Genomic DNA, 21,144 nt, shown 5'->3' with positions numbered 1-21,144 from the left:
GCTATTACTCCAAAGAGTAATTTAAAATATCCAAAAACAGCCTCCCCCCAAACCCAATCTTCCTATTACTGAACCAACCAGGCTGCCTTTATATCCTTTATCAGGGTAAGCAGTTTTCTGCACATAACTGCATGTTTTTCTCCCAACCCATCCCCCCCCTTTCACATTTGACTTTTTATTCTTAAACCAATTCAAATGTGCTTGTAGGAGAGCAGGAAAACAACTTTTTGGTACAAAAGACTACTACTCACAGAGGAGGCAGAACACAGCTATGTTAAATAGACAACAAGCAAAAATCTACATGATTTTGATCCTTGTGTGCCAGGACTGTTGACCAAGGTTTCACCTGTGGTGGGGTCACATGTAGTAACAGTGATTGATTGATTGATTGATTGATTGATTATGTGGATAGTAGTGCTCTTAACTGCTATAATACTACTCAGTCCACAGGAGGGGCAAATTTATTACTCCTAATCTGGACTACAACTGAATCAAAAGCCTAAAAATGCAAACTTTGTCATTTTATAAAGGACAATCAATCACTTGAGTCCCATTACCTCATCTTTCAGATTCATGTGGAAGAAATATGTTACGTAGGACTTCTTTAGCACTTTGAGTTCCCTTATATATATATATATATATATATACATATACATATATATATATATATATATATATACATATACATATACATATATACATATACATATATATATACACACACACACACATATACATATACACACACACACACATACACACACACACCATAATTACTCAAATACAAGGTGACCCCCCCAGTAATTAGATTCTATATATGGAAAAAATAATTAATTGTATTAAGGCCCTCAATCATCTATTTCCTTCTTCCCAGATTTGTAGCTTTACCCATTTCAAACCTCATAACAGAAGACACACGCACTAATTGTCAACTGGTCTGAAATTATCTGTACAGAGAAGGACAAATGCATAAAACTTTACCTAGCAAACTCAAAGTATTACAGTTCTGCCAGTTTCTTCTCCCATTTAGAATTACTTGACGAGTAGAGGGAGAGTCACTGTTTTAAGGATTTGGTTCTTTTAAATACTAGCCTCATTCCAGAAACATTATTAGACTACTAGCGAATTGCAATGATGGGGAGTGGTGGCCAGGAAGGGATGGAGTACTGTGTGCCCACTGCCTCCCAGGACCAGGGGAGGGGGAAAGCTTGCACACAGCAGCCACTGCCACCAGCCTGTGCTGCTGTCACTCTGTGTCCAGCTGCATGCCGACAACCCCACCGGCGATCTGTCTGGGTGTCCGCCTGTGCAGACCATTCTGATGTATTGTTTCAGTAAGCATTGCGAGTGCCTGCTGAGACAACCAATCAGAGTGCTCCGAGAATGTTATGGACAGACAGATAGATTAAGTCCTTATATATACAGAATTTAAAAGTGGAGTGGGGTGTAGTAAAAAAAAAAAAAAAGACCTCACAATTTCTAACCTGCTTTCACATGGACACTTGTTTAGATGTTGCTTAAACTGACCAAAATACTATACAAAAATCACTGAGTATGTTTTAGAGGTTTCTGTATATGAGCTATTGTTAGGTGCATATCAGAGTAAAGTTAGCTGCATTTATGATAATCCTTGGGGATTAAGGACTCCTGAATTGCCAGTGTATGTAATATGACAGCTTCCTAAAAAACCCTACAGAACAACAGCAGAATGGAAAGGGGTTACTTACTTGCTGAGGTCCACGCAACACTTTGCAAGCAAATATTTACATTGTGGGGTGGTACAGCTATGTCCCTTCAGAAGCCTGTATGCCTTATATGCCTTTCCTGAGCGATAGTAACATGTTGCCAGTAAAAACAGCGCCTCTTCTGAATGTACTAGAAAGAAAGAAAAACAAAAACAAACAAAAACGTCATTGTCATTTGATCAGTCTGTTTTTTGGTATAAGCAGCAAAAAGTGTAACTCCTGGTGTCAAGGGGAAAAAACCCATGACAGATTCAATTAAGTTTCCTAGCCACAGCGTAAAGGATTTGTGCATTATATGACCCTATAAATAAGACTTGTCCAAGCTACTATATTCAGAAAAAACACGAATCATTTCATCTACCCTATCTACACAAGTCTTGAAAAGCACCAGAGTGCCATTTTAAGCACAATAAAACAGTAATTCTACTGCAAGTCACAGATCAGGAAGGACTGCATCATATCCTTAAGTGCACACTATTTTTTTCTAGATGCATCTCAATTTAGGTATTTACGAGTGCAGTTTTCCTATCAAGCAATAGGAGACACTATAGTAAGGTAGACCGATTTAAAGTCAAAATGACTTAAAAATCACCAGTACACGCACACCACACACTTATTTAGTTATTATATAAATAAAAAAAGCAAGCAGGAAACCTGTGTTTAAATAGCTGATTCTGGGGAAGTTAAAACAGATGCTAAACAAGATATAGAATAATTACTTCTCACTGGTTAATACAACTACTAACATATGTTGATTTTCAACCAAATATAGCCTGCCTATAATTTGGTCCTTTCTGGTAATAAGGCGGCTGTACAACAGTTAATATATTAAAAGATTGTTTCACGTTCATATGATAGAAAGTGGTAAATTACTATGCATTTAAGTTTTGTTTTCACTTTTAATTTGCATCCAATTATATTTCGATGGAAAATGGTATTCAACTAAAAATATCTAAAACTAGGATTTTTAAAGATCAGAGATATACTAAACAAATAAACAAAAGTTTACTAAAACAAGTTAGTTTTTAATATTCCCTTTCATGTTTACCATAGTTAATAAATGCAGACCTGAAAAATGGCTATTGTTTCTGGTCATCAAAAGACAGGTGCCCAAGCCCATAGGCATTTTATTTCCCTCTGAAATCATGTGGAAGTAGTGCCTTTTGAAAATTCCACTGGGTAGCTAAATATTTTTAGAAAACCTGACCTCAGGTCAGTCCAGATTTTAGAATTAGGAGGTAGTATGTACAGCAGAACAAATGCTGGCATGCATACATGCATGCACATACACACAGCAACACGCTATCCACTGTAACACTGATACACCTTGAATTAGGCTCAGAAGCTAATAGTGTCTTCTCCTCCGCACCTGTCATTCTGTATGCAGTTTAAAAAAAAAAGCAGTACCCTTTGAGTAAAAAAATTAAAGGAGGGCTCACCATACATAACATTTTAAATTTACTTTGAAATTAGAGAAAGTTTAGGCCTTAATGTGGTTATAATTTTTAATTTGAAGTTCTGACTGATTTTAAAAACAAAAAAGATTAACACACATTTTTCTTTAAAGAGTAAGTCAAAAAACCTTCTGCTAGGGACTGCCTAACTGGCAGCAACTCCAAGGGATCCAGGCTCCCTTTCCAGCTCCATTTTCTGTCTCCACCCCAGGGAGCAGTGAAGTGCTGTGTGGCACAACATGGAACAACACAGACTACACCCTGGGGCTCCTGCACAGCCTGGAGAGCTGAGGGTAAGGCTAGGGCACTCACATGGCATGCAGCCCAGGGAGCCTGCGGCCTGTGCTAGTGCAGCCCGCAGACTCCAGCTGCTTACAATTCGGACAGCCCCTATCCCTGAAGTTAACAGAGCAATTGCTTAAAAAGGTTAAGCTGGTAAATGACAGGGCACCCATTGTGAAGTGATATAACTAGTCTCTCGTCTAGCTAAACAGGGTCCCATTATAAACACTTGACAAGTACATGTCCATCAGAAAATTCAAAGTTACCCAGAGAAGTCACTGGGGAACCAATGGAGCTCAAGGACCAGCAATAGCAATTCTGGTGTAAAAACTTTTCAGGCTCCTACCTTGAGGAACTCCTCGTACTGTTGGAACAGGCTGAAAAGTGAATGAAGTCAGTTTTACTAGAACAGTTGTGTAGTCTTATTAGCAGGAGTCAAGGCATGGTTCTGCTGCCCAGATGGTGCAGTATGTTTAACTGTAAACTTCCCAAAATCTGAGTTAAAGTAGCTGCTATTATTTATGTCTGCTACATGAAGACATGAAATTGGATATCTTCTGTAGGGAAGCATCATGTACAGAACTAAACAGAAAACATTTGGGCAAGATTCTAGACAAGGATGTCTACTCAGTCCCAAAGGGACAGGGAAGGAAGGTACTCCCCATGAATCAGGGGCTAGTATTGCGCTGAGGACAGGCAGCTCTATTTTTCCCTGATATCACTCCTGTCCTTCCACTAATTAAGTCTCTGCAGCAAATCAGTACTTCAAAAGGCACAATTTCCCTTATATTTGTTGGTTATCAGATTCCAACAGCAATTAAGAGTTAAGTACCGAGATAGATAGCCAGCTCTCTGCAAATTGAAAACATTTAAACCTTAAAGGTACAGCAGATTACTATCCAGCCCTATTCCAACTACAGTTAGAATATCAGCAAACACCCAAGGTTATTGCAGAAATTATCAAAAAATTTAACTGTGTTGCTAGGCCATGATCAGTCAGTCCATCCAGCTGTTTTATATGTAGATATTTTCATTTCTAATAATATATAAAATAGTGTATTCAGATCACACTCTCCATTTGATACATGGCTTTGTACATGTCCTTTAACAGCATCTGAAGTGAGCTTGAAGTTGAAGCCACAGCAAGAGTGGCTCACCTTTAATTCAGGCAATGTGCTAGAAATTAAACAGTTGTGAACCACCTAGATATGAAGGATCCAGACTCTACCGATCCATGAACAACTGATTATATATAGGCATGACAACCATTTTCTATGCATTCCCAAACAACATCACTTCAACCACGACTTCTACAGCGAACGGTTCTCACCAAGCTGCCCATAAAATGTGGAGTTACTTTTATTCAGCCACTTTAGAACCAAGCAGTACGAGTAATTTTAAACATGTATTACCCCATGCTTTTTTTCAACACTATAAATTCACTTGCAATTAGGTTGCTTCTTTACCTGTACTGTTAGGTCCCTCTGAACTAAACTTAATCTTTAGTTTTGATTAATCTGAAGTTATGTTATCAGTAACATTTGTTATCCTGCTACTTACTCCCTTTAAGAGATCATAATAAGCATTTTGTTGTAGACCCTTGGGCATCTCCCTCAGCATTCTGCCTTATTGAAATGGACCATTTATTCCAAAGTCATTTTCTACCTATTGTTTTCTAGGAAGTAATAAAACTAGGAGCTAAAGAGAACATGAGATGTCAGTAATCTTTACTAAGAACACAGTGAAAAATCTTTTGAAAGTCCAAGTAAACTGAGATGAACAGCATCACATTTATCTTTTATTTTGGCACGCCTGGAAAGTGAGACGCATTTGATTTTCTTTTCCTTCTAGTTATTCCCTATCAGGCTCCTCTGGCTGTTTATAATTCTTCTTGAAATTTAAGACAAATAATTAAATCAGAATTTTGATACTGAAATGATGGCAGCTTTTGTATTTCCTAGTATGTTATAGTAGCAGAGTGCTTAAGGTGTCTTCCTTCAAAATCCTCTTCACAGAGGTTTTTGGCTTCTTTGACCATGGGGTGGTGTTCCAAGAAGATGGACTCCTGGGAAGAGATGGGATCCACTTGATGAAGAGAGGGAAGAGTGTCTTCATACAGGCTTGCTAACCTAGTGAGGACGGCTTGAAACTACTTTCACCAAGGGATGGAGGAAAAAACGTAGAATTAAGTAGAGCCTGGGGACCTGGATAGAAGATAAGTAACGGAAAGCAATAACAAAAGCCTTAGCAATGTTCACAGGGAAAGGATAGGACTCTCAGTCAGATACCGAAAACGTTTACACACTAACGTGAGAAATATGGGAAATAAACAGGAAGAATATCAGGTTGTAGTACAAACACAGAATTGATATTAATTGGGATTACAAAGACGCACATGATTGCAGTAATACCATAGATAGAGGTGCACCGATATATCAGTTGCATATCGGATCTACGCTGATAAAAGGAAAGTTAACATCAGCAATCGGCTTTTTTTGACCAGTGTTGCCAATAATGTAACCGATAAATACTGCGAGCATGCACGCAGCCGCAGCATGCATGAGCTGTAGCATGCATGTGACCAGGAATCCAGCTGGGCAGCATGGAGAGCAGCATCTGGCTGATAAGTCTACAGGAGGAAAGGGATGTGGGGGTAGGGGGGCAGATTGCAACCCCCATGGTGAGGGAGGGGGCAGGGCAGATGCTGCCCAGCCAGGGCAGTGAATTCTACCCTGGGAGCAGGATGGAGCTATAGGCAGCTGGTTGAGGGGGTCACAGGTAGGTGGGGAGGGGAGGCAGCTTCCCACTGCTGTGAGCACCCCTGGGGAAGGCACAGGGGGCATGTGCCTCCCGGATTTGTGCGCAGGATAATGGCAGGCTGCCTGCTGAGGCTCCAGTCTAGGGACAGCGCTGGCCTCTTCCTGGGAGGGGAGCTGGGCAGGTGACAGCAGCACTGGGACGGGCGGGGGGTGGTGAGGGGGGCTACAGCAAATTTTAGGGTGGCTGTAGCCCACCCCGTAGCCACATTTCCCAGCACTGTCACTACTGCCCACCCCAAGTGCAGCCCCAGCCCTGCCCCCACTGGTAAGAGGCTGATGCAGCCCTTGGCACCGATGTTTCCCATGCCTCCCCCCAGGGGTGCATGTAACGGCAAGGAGCTGGCTTCTGCCCCCCTCCCATGCCCCCTGGACAAGTCACCCACGGGTCCATCCCACTTCCAGCAGGGTCACATTCACCACCCTGGCTGCGCAGCATCTGCCCCTGCCTCACTCCCTCCCTCACTGTGGGGGCCTCAGTCTGCACCCCTCCACCCCTTCCCTTCCCCACACCCATTCCCCCACCACATACTGGCCAGACACTGCTCTCCAAGCCACTAGGCTGCATTCCTGTAAGTTGGCTATTGGATCAGTATTGGCTGATATGGTTGGTTAATAATTGGCCATCAGTATCAGCCAAAAGAATCTGAAGTCTGTGCACCTGCAATAGATAGGTACAGTTTATTTAGAAAAGACAAGTGGGGGGGGCCGCGGGGGAAGAGAAGGAGGAGGTGTTTTTGCCCTACACATAAGAGATGATATATAGGTCTTCTACTTTTTGTACCACACGTCTGAAGGCAGGCCCATTAAAAGACTCTGGGTAAAGGTCAGAGAGGAGAGCAGTGAACTAGGAGTAGGGAGGGCATTTGCTACAGGCCACAAAACGAGAAGGAGGCTTTCTTTAAGAGAACTGACAAAAGGTTTCCCTAGTCACAGGACATGGTTCTCATGGGGGATTTCAACTATTGGGATATCTGCTGGGGCGGGGAGGGCAGCAGCAAACGTAGCAGTGCAGGGCACAAGCACTCCAACAAATTTTTGGAGTCTGTTGGGAATAACTTTTTGATACAGGTGGTAGACAGGCCAATCAGAGGTGGGGATGGGGGCAGGGAAGAGCTCTCTTTAACTTACGGCTCACAAGCAGGGAGGAATTAGTTAAAAATGTGAAGATGGACAGTAGCTTGGGTGACAGTGACCACAAAATTATAAGAGTTCAAGATCCTAAGGGGAGAAAGGATAGAGAGCAGCACAAGAAGACACTAGACTTTAGAAACGCAGAACCAACATGGAGATCCTGCCCACCAGTTCCCCTCGGAGGAGAAATGGAATGCAGGAGAGCTGGCTCTAACTTTACCCTTGTCAGAGCATAGGGATAAGTTATGCCAATGCAATGGAAAAGTGGGAAGTGTAACAGGAGGCCAGCCTGGCTGGAGAGCAATCTCTTTAATGAGTTGAAACTCAAAAAGGAATCCTATAAAAAATGGACACTTTGGTCATAGTATGAGGGAAGAGTGTAACAGTATTGCACGGGCACGCAGACAGAGTGTCTGAAGGGCCAAGGTATGATTTGAGGTGTAACTGGCAATGGGACATAAGACAAAAAAGAATTCTACAAGTATGGCAAGAGGAAGAGGAAGATCAGAGAAACCGTAGGTCCCTTATGGAATGTGGAAAGCAATCAAGTTACAGATAATTCAGAGAAAGCTGAAGCATTTAATTACTTCTTTAATTCTAATAGACAAACAGCCTAGAGCAGGGGTGTGAAATATATGGCTCACAGAGCCCTGTTATCCGGTCACGTGCTGCTCTTAGTCTGAACGGATGCAGACTGAACCTGCAGTCTGCTTTAGAGACTGGGACATATGCTGCATGTGGAATCCATTCTGGTCACCTCCTCCAGGATCTTCTGGACATGCACTGCACACAGTGCCTGCTCTAGCCAGTCCAGGACCAGGACTGCATGTGGCACTGTACAGGGTGGGTTCTGACACTGACTGGGACTGCACTCCCCCTACCCCTTCTCACTCGCCTGCCATTTCTGTTGCTCTGCACCAGACTCTTTCCAAGTTGGTCATATCTTTCTTGAAGAACCCAGGACAGACTCCTGGGGAACCTCACTTGTATTACCTTCTCCTGACTAGACACTGAGCCATTGACTGCTCATTGAACAGGATGATCCAACCAGTTATGTATCCACCTTACAGAACTTTCAGCCAGTCTGTATTTCTACAGATTGTGAATGAGAACGTCATGAGAGATGGTGTCAAAAGCCTTGCTAAAGTTAACATGGATTACATTCATTGCTCTCTCCCACTGTCCACTGAGCCCATTGCCTTACCATAGAAAGAAATCAGGATGGTCAGGCATGACTTGCTCTTGGTAAATCCATGCTTGCTGTTCTTGATAACTTTGTTCTCTTCTAGGTGCTTCAAAATGGATTCCTTGAGGACTTGTTCCATAATTTCCCTCCCCCTGCCAAATATAGAGGTCAGGCTGATTTGTTTTGTAGTTCCCTTGTTACTCCTCCTTCCCTTTCTTTTAAAGAAGGGTACTGTATTTACTGTTTTCCAGACATTCAGGACCTTGCCTGTCCTCCACAAATACTCAAAGAGAATAGCCAGTGGCTCTGAAATTACCTCAGCCAATTCCTTCAGTAGTGTAGAATGCATCTCATCCAAACTGGTTGATTTGAATGTATCTAGCTTATCTAAGTAAACCCTAACTTGTTCCGCTATTGCTCTAGCTCATGGGTGTCTAAACTCATCTGGCCCTGCAGGGCAAATGAGTGACATGGGGCTAGTTCACTAGCCAGATTTGAGCCACAGGGCTCACAGACTTCTTCTCCTCAACCCATGTTGGATCCAGCACCCATGGCTACTACTTTGGCATCCATATTGCATGTTATGCAGATCCTAGAGTGGGTAGCATGTGCAGCTGGGGAAGGCACTGCATGTAGCACTGATTCCAGAGCAGGTGCTGCACTACATACAGCATCTATTGCTGATCTGGGGTCTGCTCCACATATGGTGTCTGGTAACTGGTGTGGAACTGTGCAGCACACCATACCTGCTCCAGTCAACTGGGGACCCATGCTGCACCTGTAACAGGTTTACACCCGTTACTGGGGAAAAGACACGGGGCAGGACCACAGGGCTAGGTCCCTTTAAGGCAAGGCTTTGTAGAGCCAGAAGGCGTGAAAGACTACAGCTGAGAGCAAGCTGTGGATCTGTCCCTTCTCAGGGTGGTGTGCCATAATGAGGACCTCCTGGGCAAGCCTGGATCGAGGGAGCTGGGTGATGGGAAAGAGGACCCAGTGCCATAAAAAACAGATCCACAGGTGCTAGCAAGGGAAAAAGAGGCCCTGTGTAGAAGGTAGGAAGGATGGCACTTAGAAGGGGGAGAGAGACCACCCTGGAAGCCGGCAGGCTGGACCCTGGGCTGCACAGGGAGTTTCTCAGAAGACAAAAGAATTGCTGCAGTGTTGAACGTCACCACCCACAAGCTGGATCCAATCAGTTGGAGGGCAGGATCCAGCCTGTGGGCCATATTTTGCCCATCTCTGTTCTAGAGGATAAACACTTTTGGGTTTTTGTTTTTTTTTTAAACCATGAAAATCAACCAACCAAAAAATACCATGCAGACAAAATTCAAAATATAGGCAGGCAAAAGAAGGTTTTTCTTGAATGTGTCATAGAATTTAAAGAGCAACTAAATCTCAACCTACACTGAAGGAGGTCATTCAGCTCAACAGATGGCATAACCTGTAAGGTCCACTGTATGAGGCTAGTATACAAGAAGGTCTTGGGATTAGTTCCTTAGCTACTGTAGTTATGTTAAACCCAGTGAAATTACTGCAGTTTCACTTGTTTACATGAGCTGAGGCTCCGGCCCTGCATCCTTGCTCCTGAGAACTACTTCACTGTTGGCAACATACAAACATATGTGAAGGCATAGACTACTCCACTCACACCTTCAACTCTGACATTCAGTAGATCGTCACTTGTAAATTAGCGCTTTATAGAAAAAGTCAAGATTTGCTGCCATAAAGCACCTGTAGCAGGACACAACAGCAAGCTGGGTTAACTGTTAAACATTCTAAACACTAAAATTTAACCCAGAATCTTTAACTTCTCAGAGAATATGGAGCTTGACAAGCAGAACTTGACATACTTGAGAAGCCAATTTCTGTTGCTTTTGTCCAATACAGTGTAGGGAACTTGAGCACCTCATTGCTGTAGAAATTAACTAAATGCAATACTCTTGGTGTAGCCATATCAGAGCTTTATGAAAAAGCTATAAATTTATAGTTTATGACATATCTTCTCATACTTATGCACAGAAATGACAGAGCTGTTTAGGTGGTCTGAGTGGGTCTGTGCCAAGCAAACAACCGCTTGTCTGGATTAGAAGCCTGCTGGGTCTCTCCTATTATCCTGTATAGAGCCAGTTTGGAGTCCTTAGAGCTGCCAAGGGAAACAATCAGATACAATATGGGCCAGGACACTAGCACAATATTCCGAATCTCAGTAGGAAGCAGAGGCAGCCTTAAAAGAGTCTGCCAAACTTGGCAAACTGCTAAACAGCAAGAGTTGTTGAAATGTCATAGTTGAAGCCTAACATGTAAATACTTCTTGGTGAGAACAGAACCTCTGATGAGTTTTATAGGAAAATAAGCCCAAAGCAACTGAAAAGGACATTAAGTTGCTTTGGAGGAAGGGGCAACAAGGGAGGCCTCATTCTTACTGAGAAAGTAGGACAAGCTGATAGTTACCTCAGGTGTCAGTACACAAATGCATGAAGCCTGGGACAAAAAGTAGGAAGAAATGGAATTCCTCAGAATCAAGGCACTATGACATGACTGGAATAACAGTCTTGGTGGGATAGCTCCCATGACTGGACTACTGACAGATGCAAACTGTTCAGGAAGGACAGGCAAGAGAGAAGAGGAGTTGCACTTTATGTAAGAGCTTTATGGTTGTTCAGAGCTCCACTATGAAACTAGAGATAGGGCTGTTGAAAGTCTCTGGGTTAAGGTCAGAGGGGAAGAGCAACAAGGGTGAGGTTGTGGTGGTTGTCTGCTATGGACCACCAGACCAGGAGGTGGAAGTAGATGAGGCTTTCTTCAAACAGCTAGCAGAAGTTTCCAAATCACAGACCTGGGTTCTCATGGGGGACTTCAACCACTCCAACATCTGCTGGGCAGGCAATACAGCAGGGCACAGGCAATGCAGGAAGTTTTTAGGGACAACTTCCTGGTGCAAGTGTTGGAGAGACAAACTAGGGGCTGTGCTCTCAAACATGGAAGAACTGGTGGAGGATGCAGAAGTAGATGGCAACTTGGGCAGCAGTGACCATGAGGTGATAAGAGTTCAGGATTCTGACAAAATGAAGAAAGGAGAGCAGCAGAGTTAGGACCCTGGACTTCAGAAAAAGAAGAGAAGAAAGTGATTGGGAACAGTCGGCATGGATGCAGCAAGGGCAAGTTATGCCTGACCAACCTGATGGCAGCCATCTTGTCAGAAGACAATCAGGTTGGTCAGGCATGACTTGCCCTTGGTGCAGCATCCATGCAGACTGTTCCCAATCACTTTCTTCTCTTCCAAGGGCTCAGAAATGGATTCCTTGAGGACCTGCTCCATGATTTTTCCAGGTACTGAGGTGAGACAGACTGGTCTGTAGTTCCCTGGATCCTCCTCATTCCCTTTCTGAAAGATGGACACTATATTTGCCCTTTTCCAATTGCCTCTCCCAATTGCCACAAGTTTTCAAAGATATTGGCCAGCAACTCTGCAATCACATCAGCCAACTCAGTCATCATCCTTGGGTGCATCATGCGTGGCCCTATAGACTTGTACATGTCCAGATTTTCTATAGTGTCCAACCAGTTCTTTCATCACAAAACTGCTCACCTTCACCCCAAACTGTGCTGCCAGGAGCAGTAATCTGGGAGCTGACCTTGGCTGGGTTGCTAGGGCTACATGTCTGTTCTTCAGACAAACTGCTGCAGGTGGAAAGGACTTCAACTTGCTGCCAGAGGTCACATGCTTCCAGCTTCCACCTTGCTAGGACTCCGTGTTCTCTTCTTTCTCTGGCACTCCTTCCTCCACAGTCCTAGATGTCCCCTTCAGCACTAAACTGATGAACTCCTCAAGGCAGAGGATGCTTCAGAGCATTACCACCTCCCTTCATAGCGCTCTTACCTGCTCCCTGATGGATACTACCAGGAAGCACAACACACACTGCAGGCACTTCCTCACCTGGCTGTCACAGCACCAAACCAGGACCTGGGTGGAAGCCTCGACAGTGAGCAGTCCTGTCTGGACAGACACCTCACAGGTACAAACACAGGAAGAGCTAGAAGTGGTAGTGGCACTGGCATTGCAGCATCCTCCAGCCCTTTCTCTGGGTCTTAATCTGTCGCCTCTTTTCCTGCCCCTCTTTCCAAGTAGACCTCCCGTACCAAATTCCCCTATAACCTGGCCCATTCAGTGCTCCTTGGTCCCAAAAGGTTCCCTTTTCCCTGCTTGCTCTCACCAAGTTTACAGTGAAGGAAGGTGAGAGAGTTTTCAGGAAAACTCCCTAGTGAATTCCCACCCTTCCTAACTTTTGGTCATTTCTAGCCAAACAAGATGGATCCTATAAGGTATTTCCACAAATGAACTTGTATAACTATTTGCATGATCAGGCTTAACATCAGTGGCAGCTACAGCAAACTCTCATTCAGTTCATCTTAATGCATCTTAAAAAGACTAACAACTACATTCAGTGAGGACACCCTCTGAAGTCTATGGGAATCTAAGCTATTCACTATCTGCCAAGAGTTGTTCAGCATGTTGTAGGACTGGGCTCCAGCAGCAAACCATTTTTGATGTTATAACTGTGCATGTAATATTTTGCTTTAAGCAGCAAAGATAATTAGTCTAGTGTTCTCAACATTAATTGGGATATATTGAACATTTTAAAATATGAAACAATGTATGTTCTAAAATAAACCATAAGATGCTTCCTGTAACATTGCTGCTTTAAAGAGCCCCATCTTTTAAATTAATAATTACATCTTGTATAAGACAATGTTAGTCACATTTGTTACATACTACATCAGCAAGCTTAACTCCAAGGTCCTGCCTTTAGTCTGATGGAAGCCACATAGATACAGGTATTTTTCATATGCAAGTTTATTTAAAAAAAAAAAAAATGAAGTGTTATAACTGCATGTAATACTAGGAAAAAGTCTTCTACACCTAAAAACAGGAATTAAATATAGGTATAATAAAAGAAGGATGAAGCAAAAGGAAGGTGCTAGGTCAGAAAACAAACAGAAAGGCAGAGTTGTCCTTAGAAGATTAGGACAAGCAAATAAGGGGATTCACAGGGCAGCTGTACGGCATCTGCATGGAAACACATGCCAGATCTAACTGCATTATAGTGGAAGAACTGGAAACCTTGCATGTGCATGCACATGCTTGTTGAATTTCCTGCTCCGAGCGCCACTGAGTTTCACCTTCTGAATTTCTTCCTTCTGCTTAGGACCACATCGTACACACCTGCTCAGCATATCAGAATAGGATGAGGAATAGTGAAAACTATACTTAAGACCAGGAGGAAGGTTGCTAGGTTTAAGTCTGAACTGATTTGAAAAAGGAATTTGGAGTTGGGAGGGAAAAACACCAAAACACCAAAACTAAAATGAAAAAAAAAGAAAGTAAAGCAAGTGTTACATGTACTATGTCTCATCTACCATTGGAGCTAATCTTTTTGCCCAAATTTCTAGGAGTTTAAGGCTAAATGCAGGAGCATCCCTTCTATTCCTGGTTTCAAGCCAGTTCAGGATATTTCAGCCTGTCTTTCCAAAGATTTAACTGGACAGCTACTGACTGGGTTACTGCTGCAACAAGAATTCACAGACTCCATTGTTACTTTTCTCAGGCTCGGTCTACACTGCATAGATCTACTGGCTTCTCTCAACCAGAGGTGCAAAAAAGATCACACCCAGTAGCTACCCTCTCTTTGCCAGGAACTGCACCCCTTTATTAACACAGCTTTGCTAGCAAAAGTTGCCACCAGCAGGGATTCTCTCATTCAAAGGAACTGGGGTTAACTGGTAGTACAAGAACTCTGTGCAGCATGTGGGGAGTGTACACATCTCTAATTTTTCATTAAATTAACTCTATTCAAAATAAAGACTTAAAGAAATTATGGTAACAGTCATGTACAATTAAGAGTTAACTCTTTATGCTCAGGTACTCTTATCCTCCCTTTCCTACTACAGTTTGCATGCAAATAAAAAAAACTTCTCCTAATACAGATAATACTTTCATAACTATTTAGTGAAATCACAAGCCAATTTTTACACTATCACAGTTGTTTTCATTCTTAAAGACTGATACCCCTGAACTCAGATAAAGATTTTATAGCAAGTTTAATGAGTTTGCCCAAGCCGTCTTAAAAAGGACAGCTGTATGTTTACCACAGTTTGATAAAAATCACCATATTTACTCAAACTCAAGATGATTTTGAATTTAAGATGACCCTTCAGTAAACAGATTCTAGACACGGGAAACTTATAAGTTTATTATAATTTTTAATCTCTAGAGACTAATATTTGGAAAGTCATCTTAAATTTGTCCTCCCACCAACACTGCAGCAGGGCAAACCGTGTCAGGGGGGCAGATGGCCTGACTCCTCACCCCTTGCTATCTGCCCTATTTGACCCCACAGTACCTGAGCACTTCACATCTGCCCACATCATTCTGTGGTGCCTGCCCTCTGCTGCTTGGCTCCCCACTTACTCCTCCTGCTGCCTGCCTTCCCCCACTACTGGTTCCCCTCCTGCTTGCCTCCCCACAAGGCCTGTGCTTCCCTGCAGCTCAGGTCTGGAGTTGCAGCTGTTGCCCCGCTCCCTGCCCCCCATCTAAGAGAAGGGGCTTTCCCCACACAAGGTTGAATAGGGAAGGGAAGGAAAACCCTACCACCTTGTCTTGGATTCAAGTAAGCATGGCATGTTATAAACCAGAGCTGGAAGCATCTAAAATTAGGGTTGCTTTACACTTTCCATTCCAAGAACCTGTTTTCTATTGCTTATATAATATTTCACCCATTTTTAACCATTTGAGCTGAAGTTTTCCCTGCCTGCTCTCTGCATGAGACAGGGGTTTATTTTTCCAAGAGATGAGCCAAAATGGTTTAGCCTTTGTGAAAAAGTTAAGGGGAAAAAAAAAGTGTGGGTGTTCTGTCCATGACAAATCCATGTGCCCTCTCTGTTTGAAGAGCTACAGCACTTCTATATTCTGGGTAACAGGCTTCATTTAGGAGATAGCCTGCATGTCAAGGATATGAATTGTGCCATTTCCTTGAAAAATGTGATCAAATCTGGCCACACTGTAAGACTGTGGGAATTTTCTGAGGGAGAGGAGGTAAAAAAAGAGGGGCAAACAAAACCAAAATTATTCAAAGTTCTCAGACTTGGTAGCTATTTAAAAAAGAAAAAGACTTCCAGAGATAGTCTTCTCTAAGGATGACAAGGCTTCACACCTCCTAGGGCTGACCAAGCTGTGCATACACCATTTCCAGAGATACTGTTAGTGCTTTATTTTAACTTAGTAGTGTTCTTTTAACATAGATTTGCACACGTGTACAATATAAGCTGTATATTGAATAGATAAGGGGATGCTTCATATTCTCTGCTATAAGATATAGTATGTAGTTTATTGCAGGTGATTCTCAACTGGGGTGCCATGAGATCACTTTAAGGGTGAAATTGCACCCAGCCTCAGTGCAAGAAAGCAGTAAGTGCTTTTGTGCTCTCTTCCACCCATCTGGTGTCCTGTGCCTGCTCTACTGTCCCACAGACAAGCAGAACCTCCAGGTGCTCTTCTGGGAATTGCTACCTTGCCCTGCCCTCCCCCCACCCAGCAGCTCTGGTGCCAGCCACTCACTGCCTGCAGCAGAGCCTGCTGCTTGGTGACACAAGGCTGCGGAGCCATGCTTTTCAGCCCAGCTCATCTTCCAATACTCTCTGGGGCACTGGGAAGGGTTACAGGGGCAGACAGCTCCAAATACTGACACGCAAGAGCCTGGAGAAGCAGTCTTGGTGGTAGAGGCTGCTCTTGGCCCCACAGATACAGACTAGGGGCTGGGAGAGGGCAGATGGTAGGAAGAGCCAGGTATGGCGAGGTGATGTCCTGCCCTTGCTGCCCTCACTTGACACTTGATCTATGTCAGCCTGGTGGAAGGTAGTCAGTGGGGTCTCCCAGGGTTCGGTACTTGGCCAGTGCTTTTCAAACATATTGATCAATGATCTGGATGTCAGGGAGAAAAAGCACACTGGCAAAGTTGACCAATGATACCGAGCTGTAGGGAAGTGCGGCCATGCATCAAGGTAAGCTGATGATCCAGGCAGACCTAGACAGATTAGTTAGATGGGCAGAAGAGAACTAGATGCTGTCCAACACTGGAAAGTATAAAGTGCTCCATCTGAGGAGGAAAAAACCGCAACAAACTTACAGGCTCAGTGGTGCTACGCTAGCTAGCATCACATCCAAAAGGGACCTAGGGGTCAAAATTGAACATAAAATGAATACGAGCCACCAGTTTGATGCTACAGTTAGCAGAGCAAACACTACGCTGGCATGCATCAACCGATGCATTTCAAGCAGAACAAAGGAAGTTATTCTCCTGCTCTACTCTGCACTGGTGAAGTCGCAGCTGGAGTACTGCATCCAGTTCTGGGTGCCATACTTCAAGAAGGATGTGGAGAAGCTTGAGAGAGCCCAGAGAAGAGCCACTCATATAATTAGAGGCCTGAAGAGAGCAATCCATACAAGGAATGGCTGACAGATATGGGACTGTTCAGCCTAGAAAAGAGAAGACTTTGGGCGGATTTGGTGGCAGCTTACAAATATATCAGAAGGGAGCACCAGGGCGCTAAGTGAACGACTATATTAACTGCAGCACCCCAGGGGAAAACCAGGCACAACAGTCAAACTCCTAGAAGGTTTCAAACTGGATACAAGGAAAAACTTCTTCATGGGTCGTGTGACCAGACTCTAGAATAGATTACCAGCAGGGGTGGTGTAGGCACCATCCTGGAGATCTTCAAAAGGAAACTGGACACACCTTGCTGGGGTTATTTGACCCCAGCAGTCTTTCCTGCCCAGAACAGGGGGGCTGGACCCAGTGATCTCATGAGGTCCCTTCCAGCCCTAAACTTCTGTGAATCTATAAGCAGAGCTCAAAAAACAATAAATACTGAAGTCTCTTAGCACTTCATGGGGGACAAAAGATTGACATACTAAAACTCTTACAGGCTTGGGCAACTGATTTAATGCTGCAAAAAACAAGCAAACAACAAAAACCTCACAGTAATTTTGATGAAAAGCACAAAAGCAAACAAAGCCTGTCTATGTGTACGTGTGTGAAAGAAGGAAAACCGATTTTTGCCAATTTAATATCAATTCTAAAAATAAATACATAGCAATCATCTAACCTTATTTAATAAGCTATTATACAACACACAGAGCAGGTCAGCACGTGCCCCTGCCACAAAGCATTATGCTACCATGATAGAAACTAAGGCTAAAAGGATTTTTTAGATAGCAACTCATGGCAAAGAGGAGGCATCTGAGTTCAGAGACAGGAGACTAGTCAGAACTTTTTTTTGTTGGCCAGTTCCAGTAGCGGCACTAATTATGAAACCTTTTACAGCCAACAAAATTTTAAAAGGAACTATAACAGCAAGTAGAAGTGGGAAAGACAAAAATAGTTATACCATGCTAAACCAAGAATATATAAGCTTATGAAATTCATTGCATTCACATGGCAGAATCAAGCTTAGCACAAAGGCCCCAAAAGTATCTTCAACTTTAAAAAAAAAATATATTAATTAAAAGTTAGTGTCCCTATGGAGGTTAACTATACTTTTTTAAACAGATACTTGTGTACATACCTTCTGCATATAGCCTTTCTGCCAGGAACACTGCATCTCGATAAGCATAGTGGTTAAGTGCTTGCCATATGGCGGCCTATAGAAAGAGGGGCAGGGAGGGAGAGGAGAGGAGAAAAGTTTAAAATACCACATATCCAATTACACAAACACATACACATGAATGAACAATCAATTCTAAATTAACAGTTTATGAAAAAATCCAAAAGGAAAGATATACCAAGGGTCCACAAAATTCAGTTAAATTGTTCAATTTTACCAACAAAAGTTAGTATTTTTTTAAATAATAAAGTTTAAATGACTGCTTTGGAGAGAGATGAATCTATAAGGGAAGTCTGCAGTACAGACTGTTATACCCTGACCACTGGTCAAGAGGCCTACTGTCTTGAGTTAGTGGCATTCCTACAAATATAGGGATACCTCTGCTAATTTCCCCACACTTATACAATTATCATTGAGCCTGGTCCATCTGCTGCTAGCATCAATAGGGTTCTTTCCATGGATCAGTGGAATGTGACTGGCCCCTACCCATGATTGACTGAGGGATGCTATGACCAGTTATTACCAGATTATATTAAAAGAAAGAGATAAGCACATATTACTAGAAATGACAGCAAAACCAAGTATTTAACCATTTGTGCATTTTCAGATCCTATATTAAAAAGCAAAGAAATTTTGAGTAAAGAATATTAAAGTACCCACTGCAACTTACAAAAGCAGTAGTACTGTACTGGTTAACAACCAACTTAGTTCATGACATACCACCATACACAGCTTAAACTGTGGTAGTGACTGGTGTCATCATGATTGTTGAATACTTCACTGAGAACAAACATGTTATCTAGACAGAATTTTGTGATGGTACAGATGGACATGTTCCTCCATGAACAGAAGTTAGCATGAGCCATTGGTGGCTGCTGCATGAAAAATGTTTAACTGCACCAACCAAAGCACTTAAGTTTTACACAGGAATACAGGAACTATATAAGCAAACCACACACCCCGCTTCTCCCATCAGCATGGGGGGGAAAAAAGCTCCTTGTCTTACATTCTCATACAAGGAAACCTCATTAAATACACTGTCTATCATTAAACCAATGCCAAAAGGAGCATGTGCTCAGTCACAGAAACCAGCTATGAAATTGATTAAAAAGGCAGTTAACACTGAGCATGACTACAAAATGCATGGCCAATAGTGGGAAAAATATACCAATAGGAACCTCTTTTTTTTTTTTTTTTGGTACGGCTCTTAAAACAAATAAAAAAAATAGGCAGTTGTTTCCACAGGAGGGAATGGGCACTAGCCTGGAGGTACAGTAAAAGCTCTATTATCTGGCATCCCCGAGGAATGGGGGATGCCAGATAACAAAATATGCCGGTTAATTGAGCAGCCTGAACAGGCGTCCTTGCCTGTTTGAGACGCCTCTTCTTCCACTGTGTCCACGGCATTGCCGGCCCTCCTGTGTGCCCCGCAGGACAGGGAGGCGGGCCCTATGCAAGCTACTATGCCCCGTGCCATGGGGGCTGGGCAGTGCAGCTTGCTTTGCCCTGGACCTTGGGGGCTCAGAGAAACTGGAAATGCCATGGTGGGCACTTCCGGGTTCACTTTGCCTTACAAGCCGGCATGCCGGTTGACAGAGCATGCCGGCTTGTAAGGTGCCAGATAACGGAACTTTTACTGTACTACAAATACCAGGCCAGCACTCAGGGAGGCAGGAGTAAGCTCCAACACCCTCCCATGGGGCCAAAAATGCTGATGGGAACCCTTTTTTCTTTCTTTGTACGGCCCTTAAAAATGGGTGGGTGCTCCCTCCACAGGGAACTGATACTGGGCCTGGAGGCACTGCAATACCAGGGTGGCACTTGGAGGGTCAGAGCCAGCTCTGACCCTTCCCTTGAGGCCAAAAATGCTTGCTGCTATACTTGATCACAGCCAAAAAGGCCAAGATGCTGATGGGAACCATCTACAAATTTTATTGAAAACATATTCATCACCCTACATTTACAAATCTACACATATTATCTTTGTTTTACCAAGACTTCATAGCACAGAAACAACTACATATCAAAAGCTTACAGGTTTAATATATGTAGCTGTATATAACATAACATCAACTTCCCACAAAAAACAAACCCTTACAGAAATCTTTTTTTTCATACAGAACCCCATGAAAAACCGTTTCCTCTTTAACCACCTATAACTCTGCCTTCCCATTCGTCCTCTCTTGGTTTAGTGAAACAAGTGTGTACAGTTCTTTTTCCTCTACTTCTTTTCTGCCTCTTGCTCTCCAATCTCTTCCTTGTCCCTACTGATATAGTATTTTAGTTCATGCAGCCCCAGCTTCAGGCAGTCGTACTGTGCCTATGTATTTTGCACAGATGAACAATCCCTAGTCCAGCATCCCCCATGCCCCTGCTTTGTACAGTTCAGCTTCAGCCAACCTCTCTCTTTTAGCATTCCAGAAGAGCACAGATTTCTCGTACTTTTGCTACCTGCCACCACGTCAGCAGGAATACAATTCCCGTATATAGAATAAATTGGCAGTAGCACAGCCTTCAATGCTGCCACTTTTCTGGCAAAGGAGTGTCCTTCTGGACCATAACCAAAGTATTTGCTGCAGCTTTGCGCCCACCTTTTCTCATGCCATATTATCTTTCCCTTCAGCGTCCATCAAGATCCCTAGTGCACTGATTTTTCTCTCTCATTTGAAGGCTCAATTTCTCCAAGTCCCTCCATTTCCTCACTCCCATTATGGTGCTTTTTGATACATTTAGTTTAGCCCCTGTCACTTCTCCATACTCATATATGCTTTAGCACACTTTCCATTGAACATCTTTATCTAGTATATTTATATCATCCATATACAGGGTCTTCATAAGGTCCTCGTTCACTATTAAACGTTAAT

At 43.2% G+C, this 21,144-nt stretch overlaps 1 protein-coding gene and 1 pseudogene across 4 annotated transcripts in view; both read right to left on the bottom strand.

Annotated features, from left to right (window-relative positions):
- The window catches only part of CDC27 (cell division cycle 27), an 83,980-nt gene that overhangs the window by 48,199 nt on the left and 14,637 nt on the right, over positions 1-21,144 (bottom strand). For all 4 annotated transcript variants that reach the window (XM_019500926.2, XM_006271558.4, XM_006271559.4 and 1 more), the window contains exons 2-3: positions 18,242-18,317; positions 1,728-1,875 (exon numbers count right to left, since the gene is read on the bottom strand). In XM_019500926.2, the coding sequence (XP_019356471.1) occupies positions 1,728-1,875; positions 18,242-18,317 (224 nt within the window). The remainder of the gene's footprint in view (positions 1-1,727; positions 1,876-18,241; positions 18,318-21,144) is intronic.
- LOC132250470 (U2 spliceosomal RNA) lies at positions 20,057-20,192 on the bottom strand (annotated as a pseudogene).

Source organism: Alligator mississippiensis, chromosome 4, assembly GCF_030867095.1.
Source record: "Alligator mississippiensis isolate rAllMis1 chromosome 4, rAllMis1, whole genome shotgun sequence".
In the NCBI taxonomy this organism is placed as follows: domain Eukaryota; kingdom Metazoa; phylum Chordata; order Crocodylia; family Alligatoridae; genus Alligator; species Alligator mississippiensis.
The sequence above is the reverse complement of the archived record's forward strand: the minus strand, read 5'-3'. Positions and strand labels throughout refer to the sequence as shown.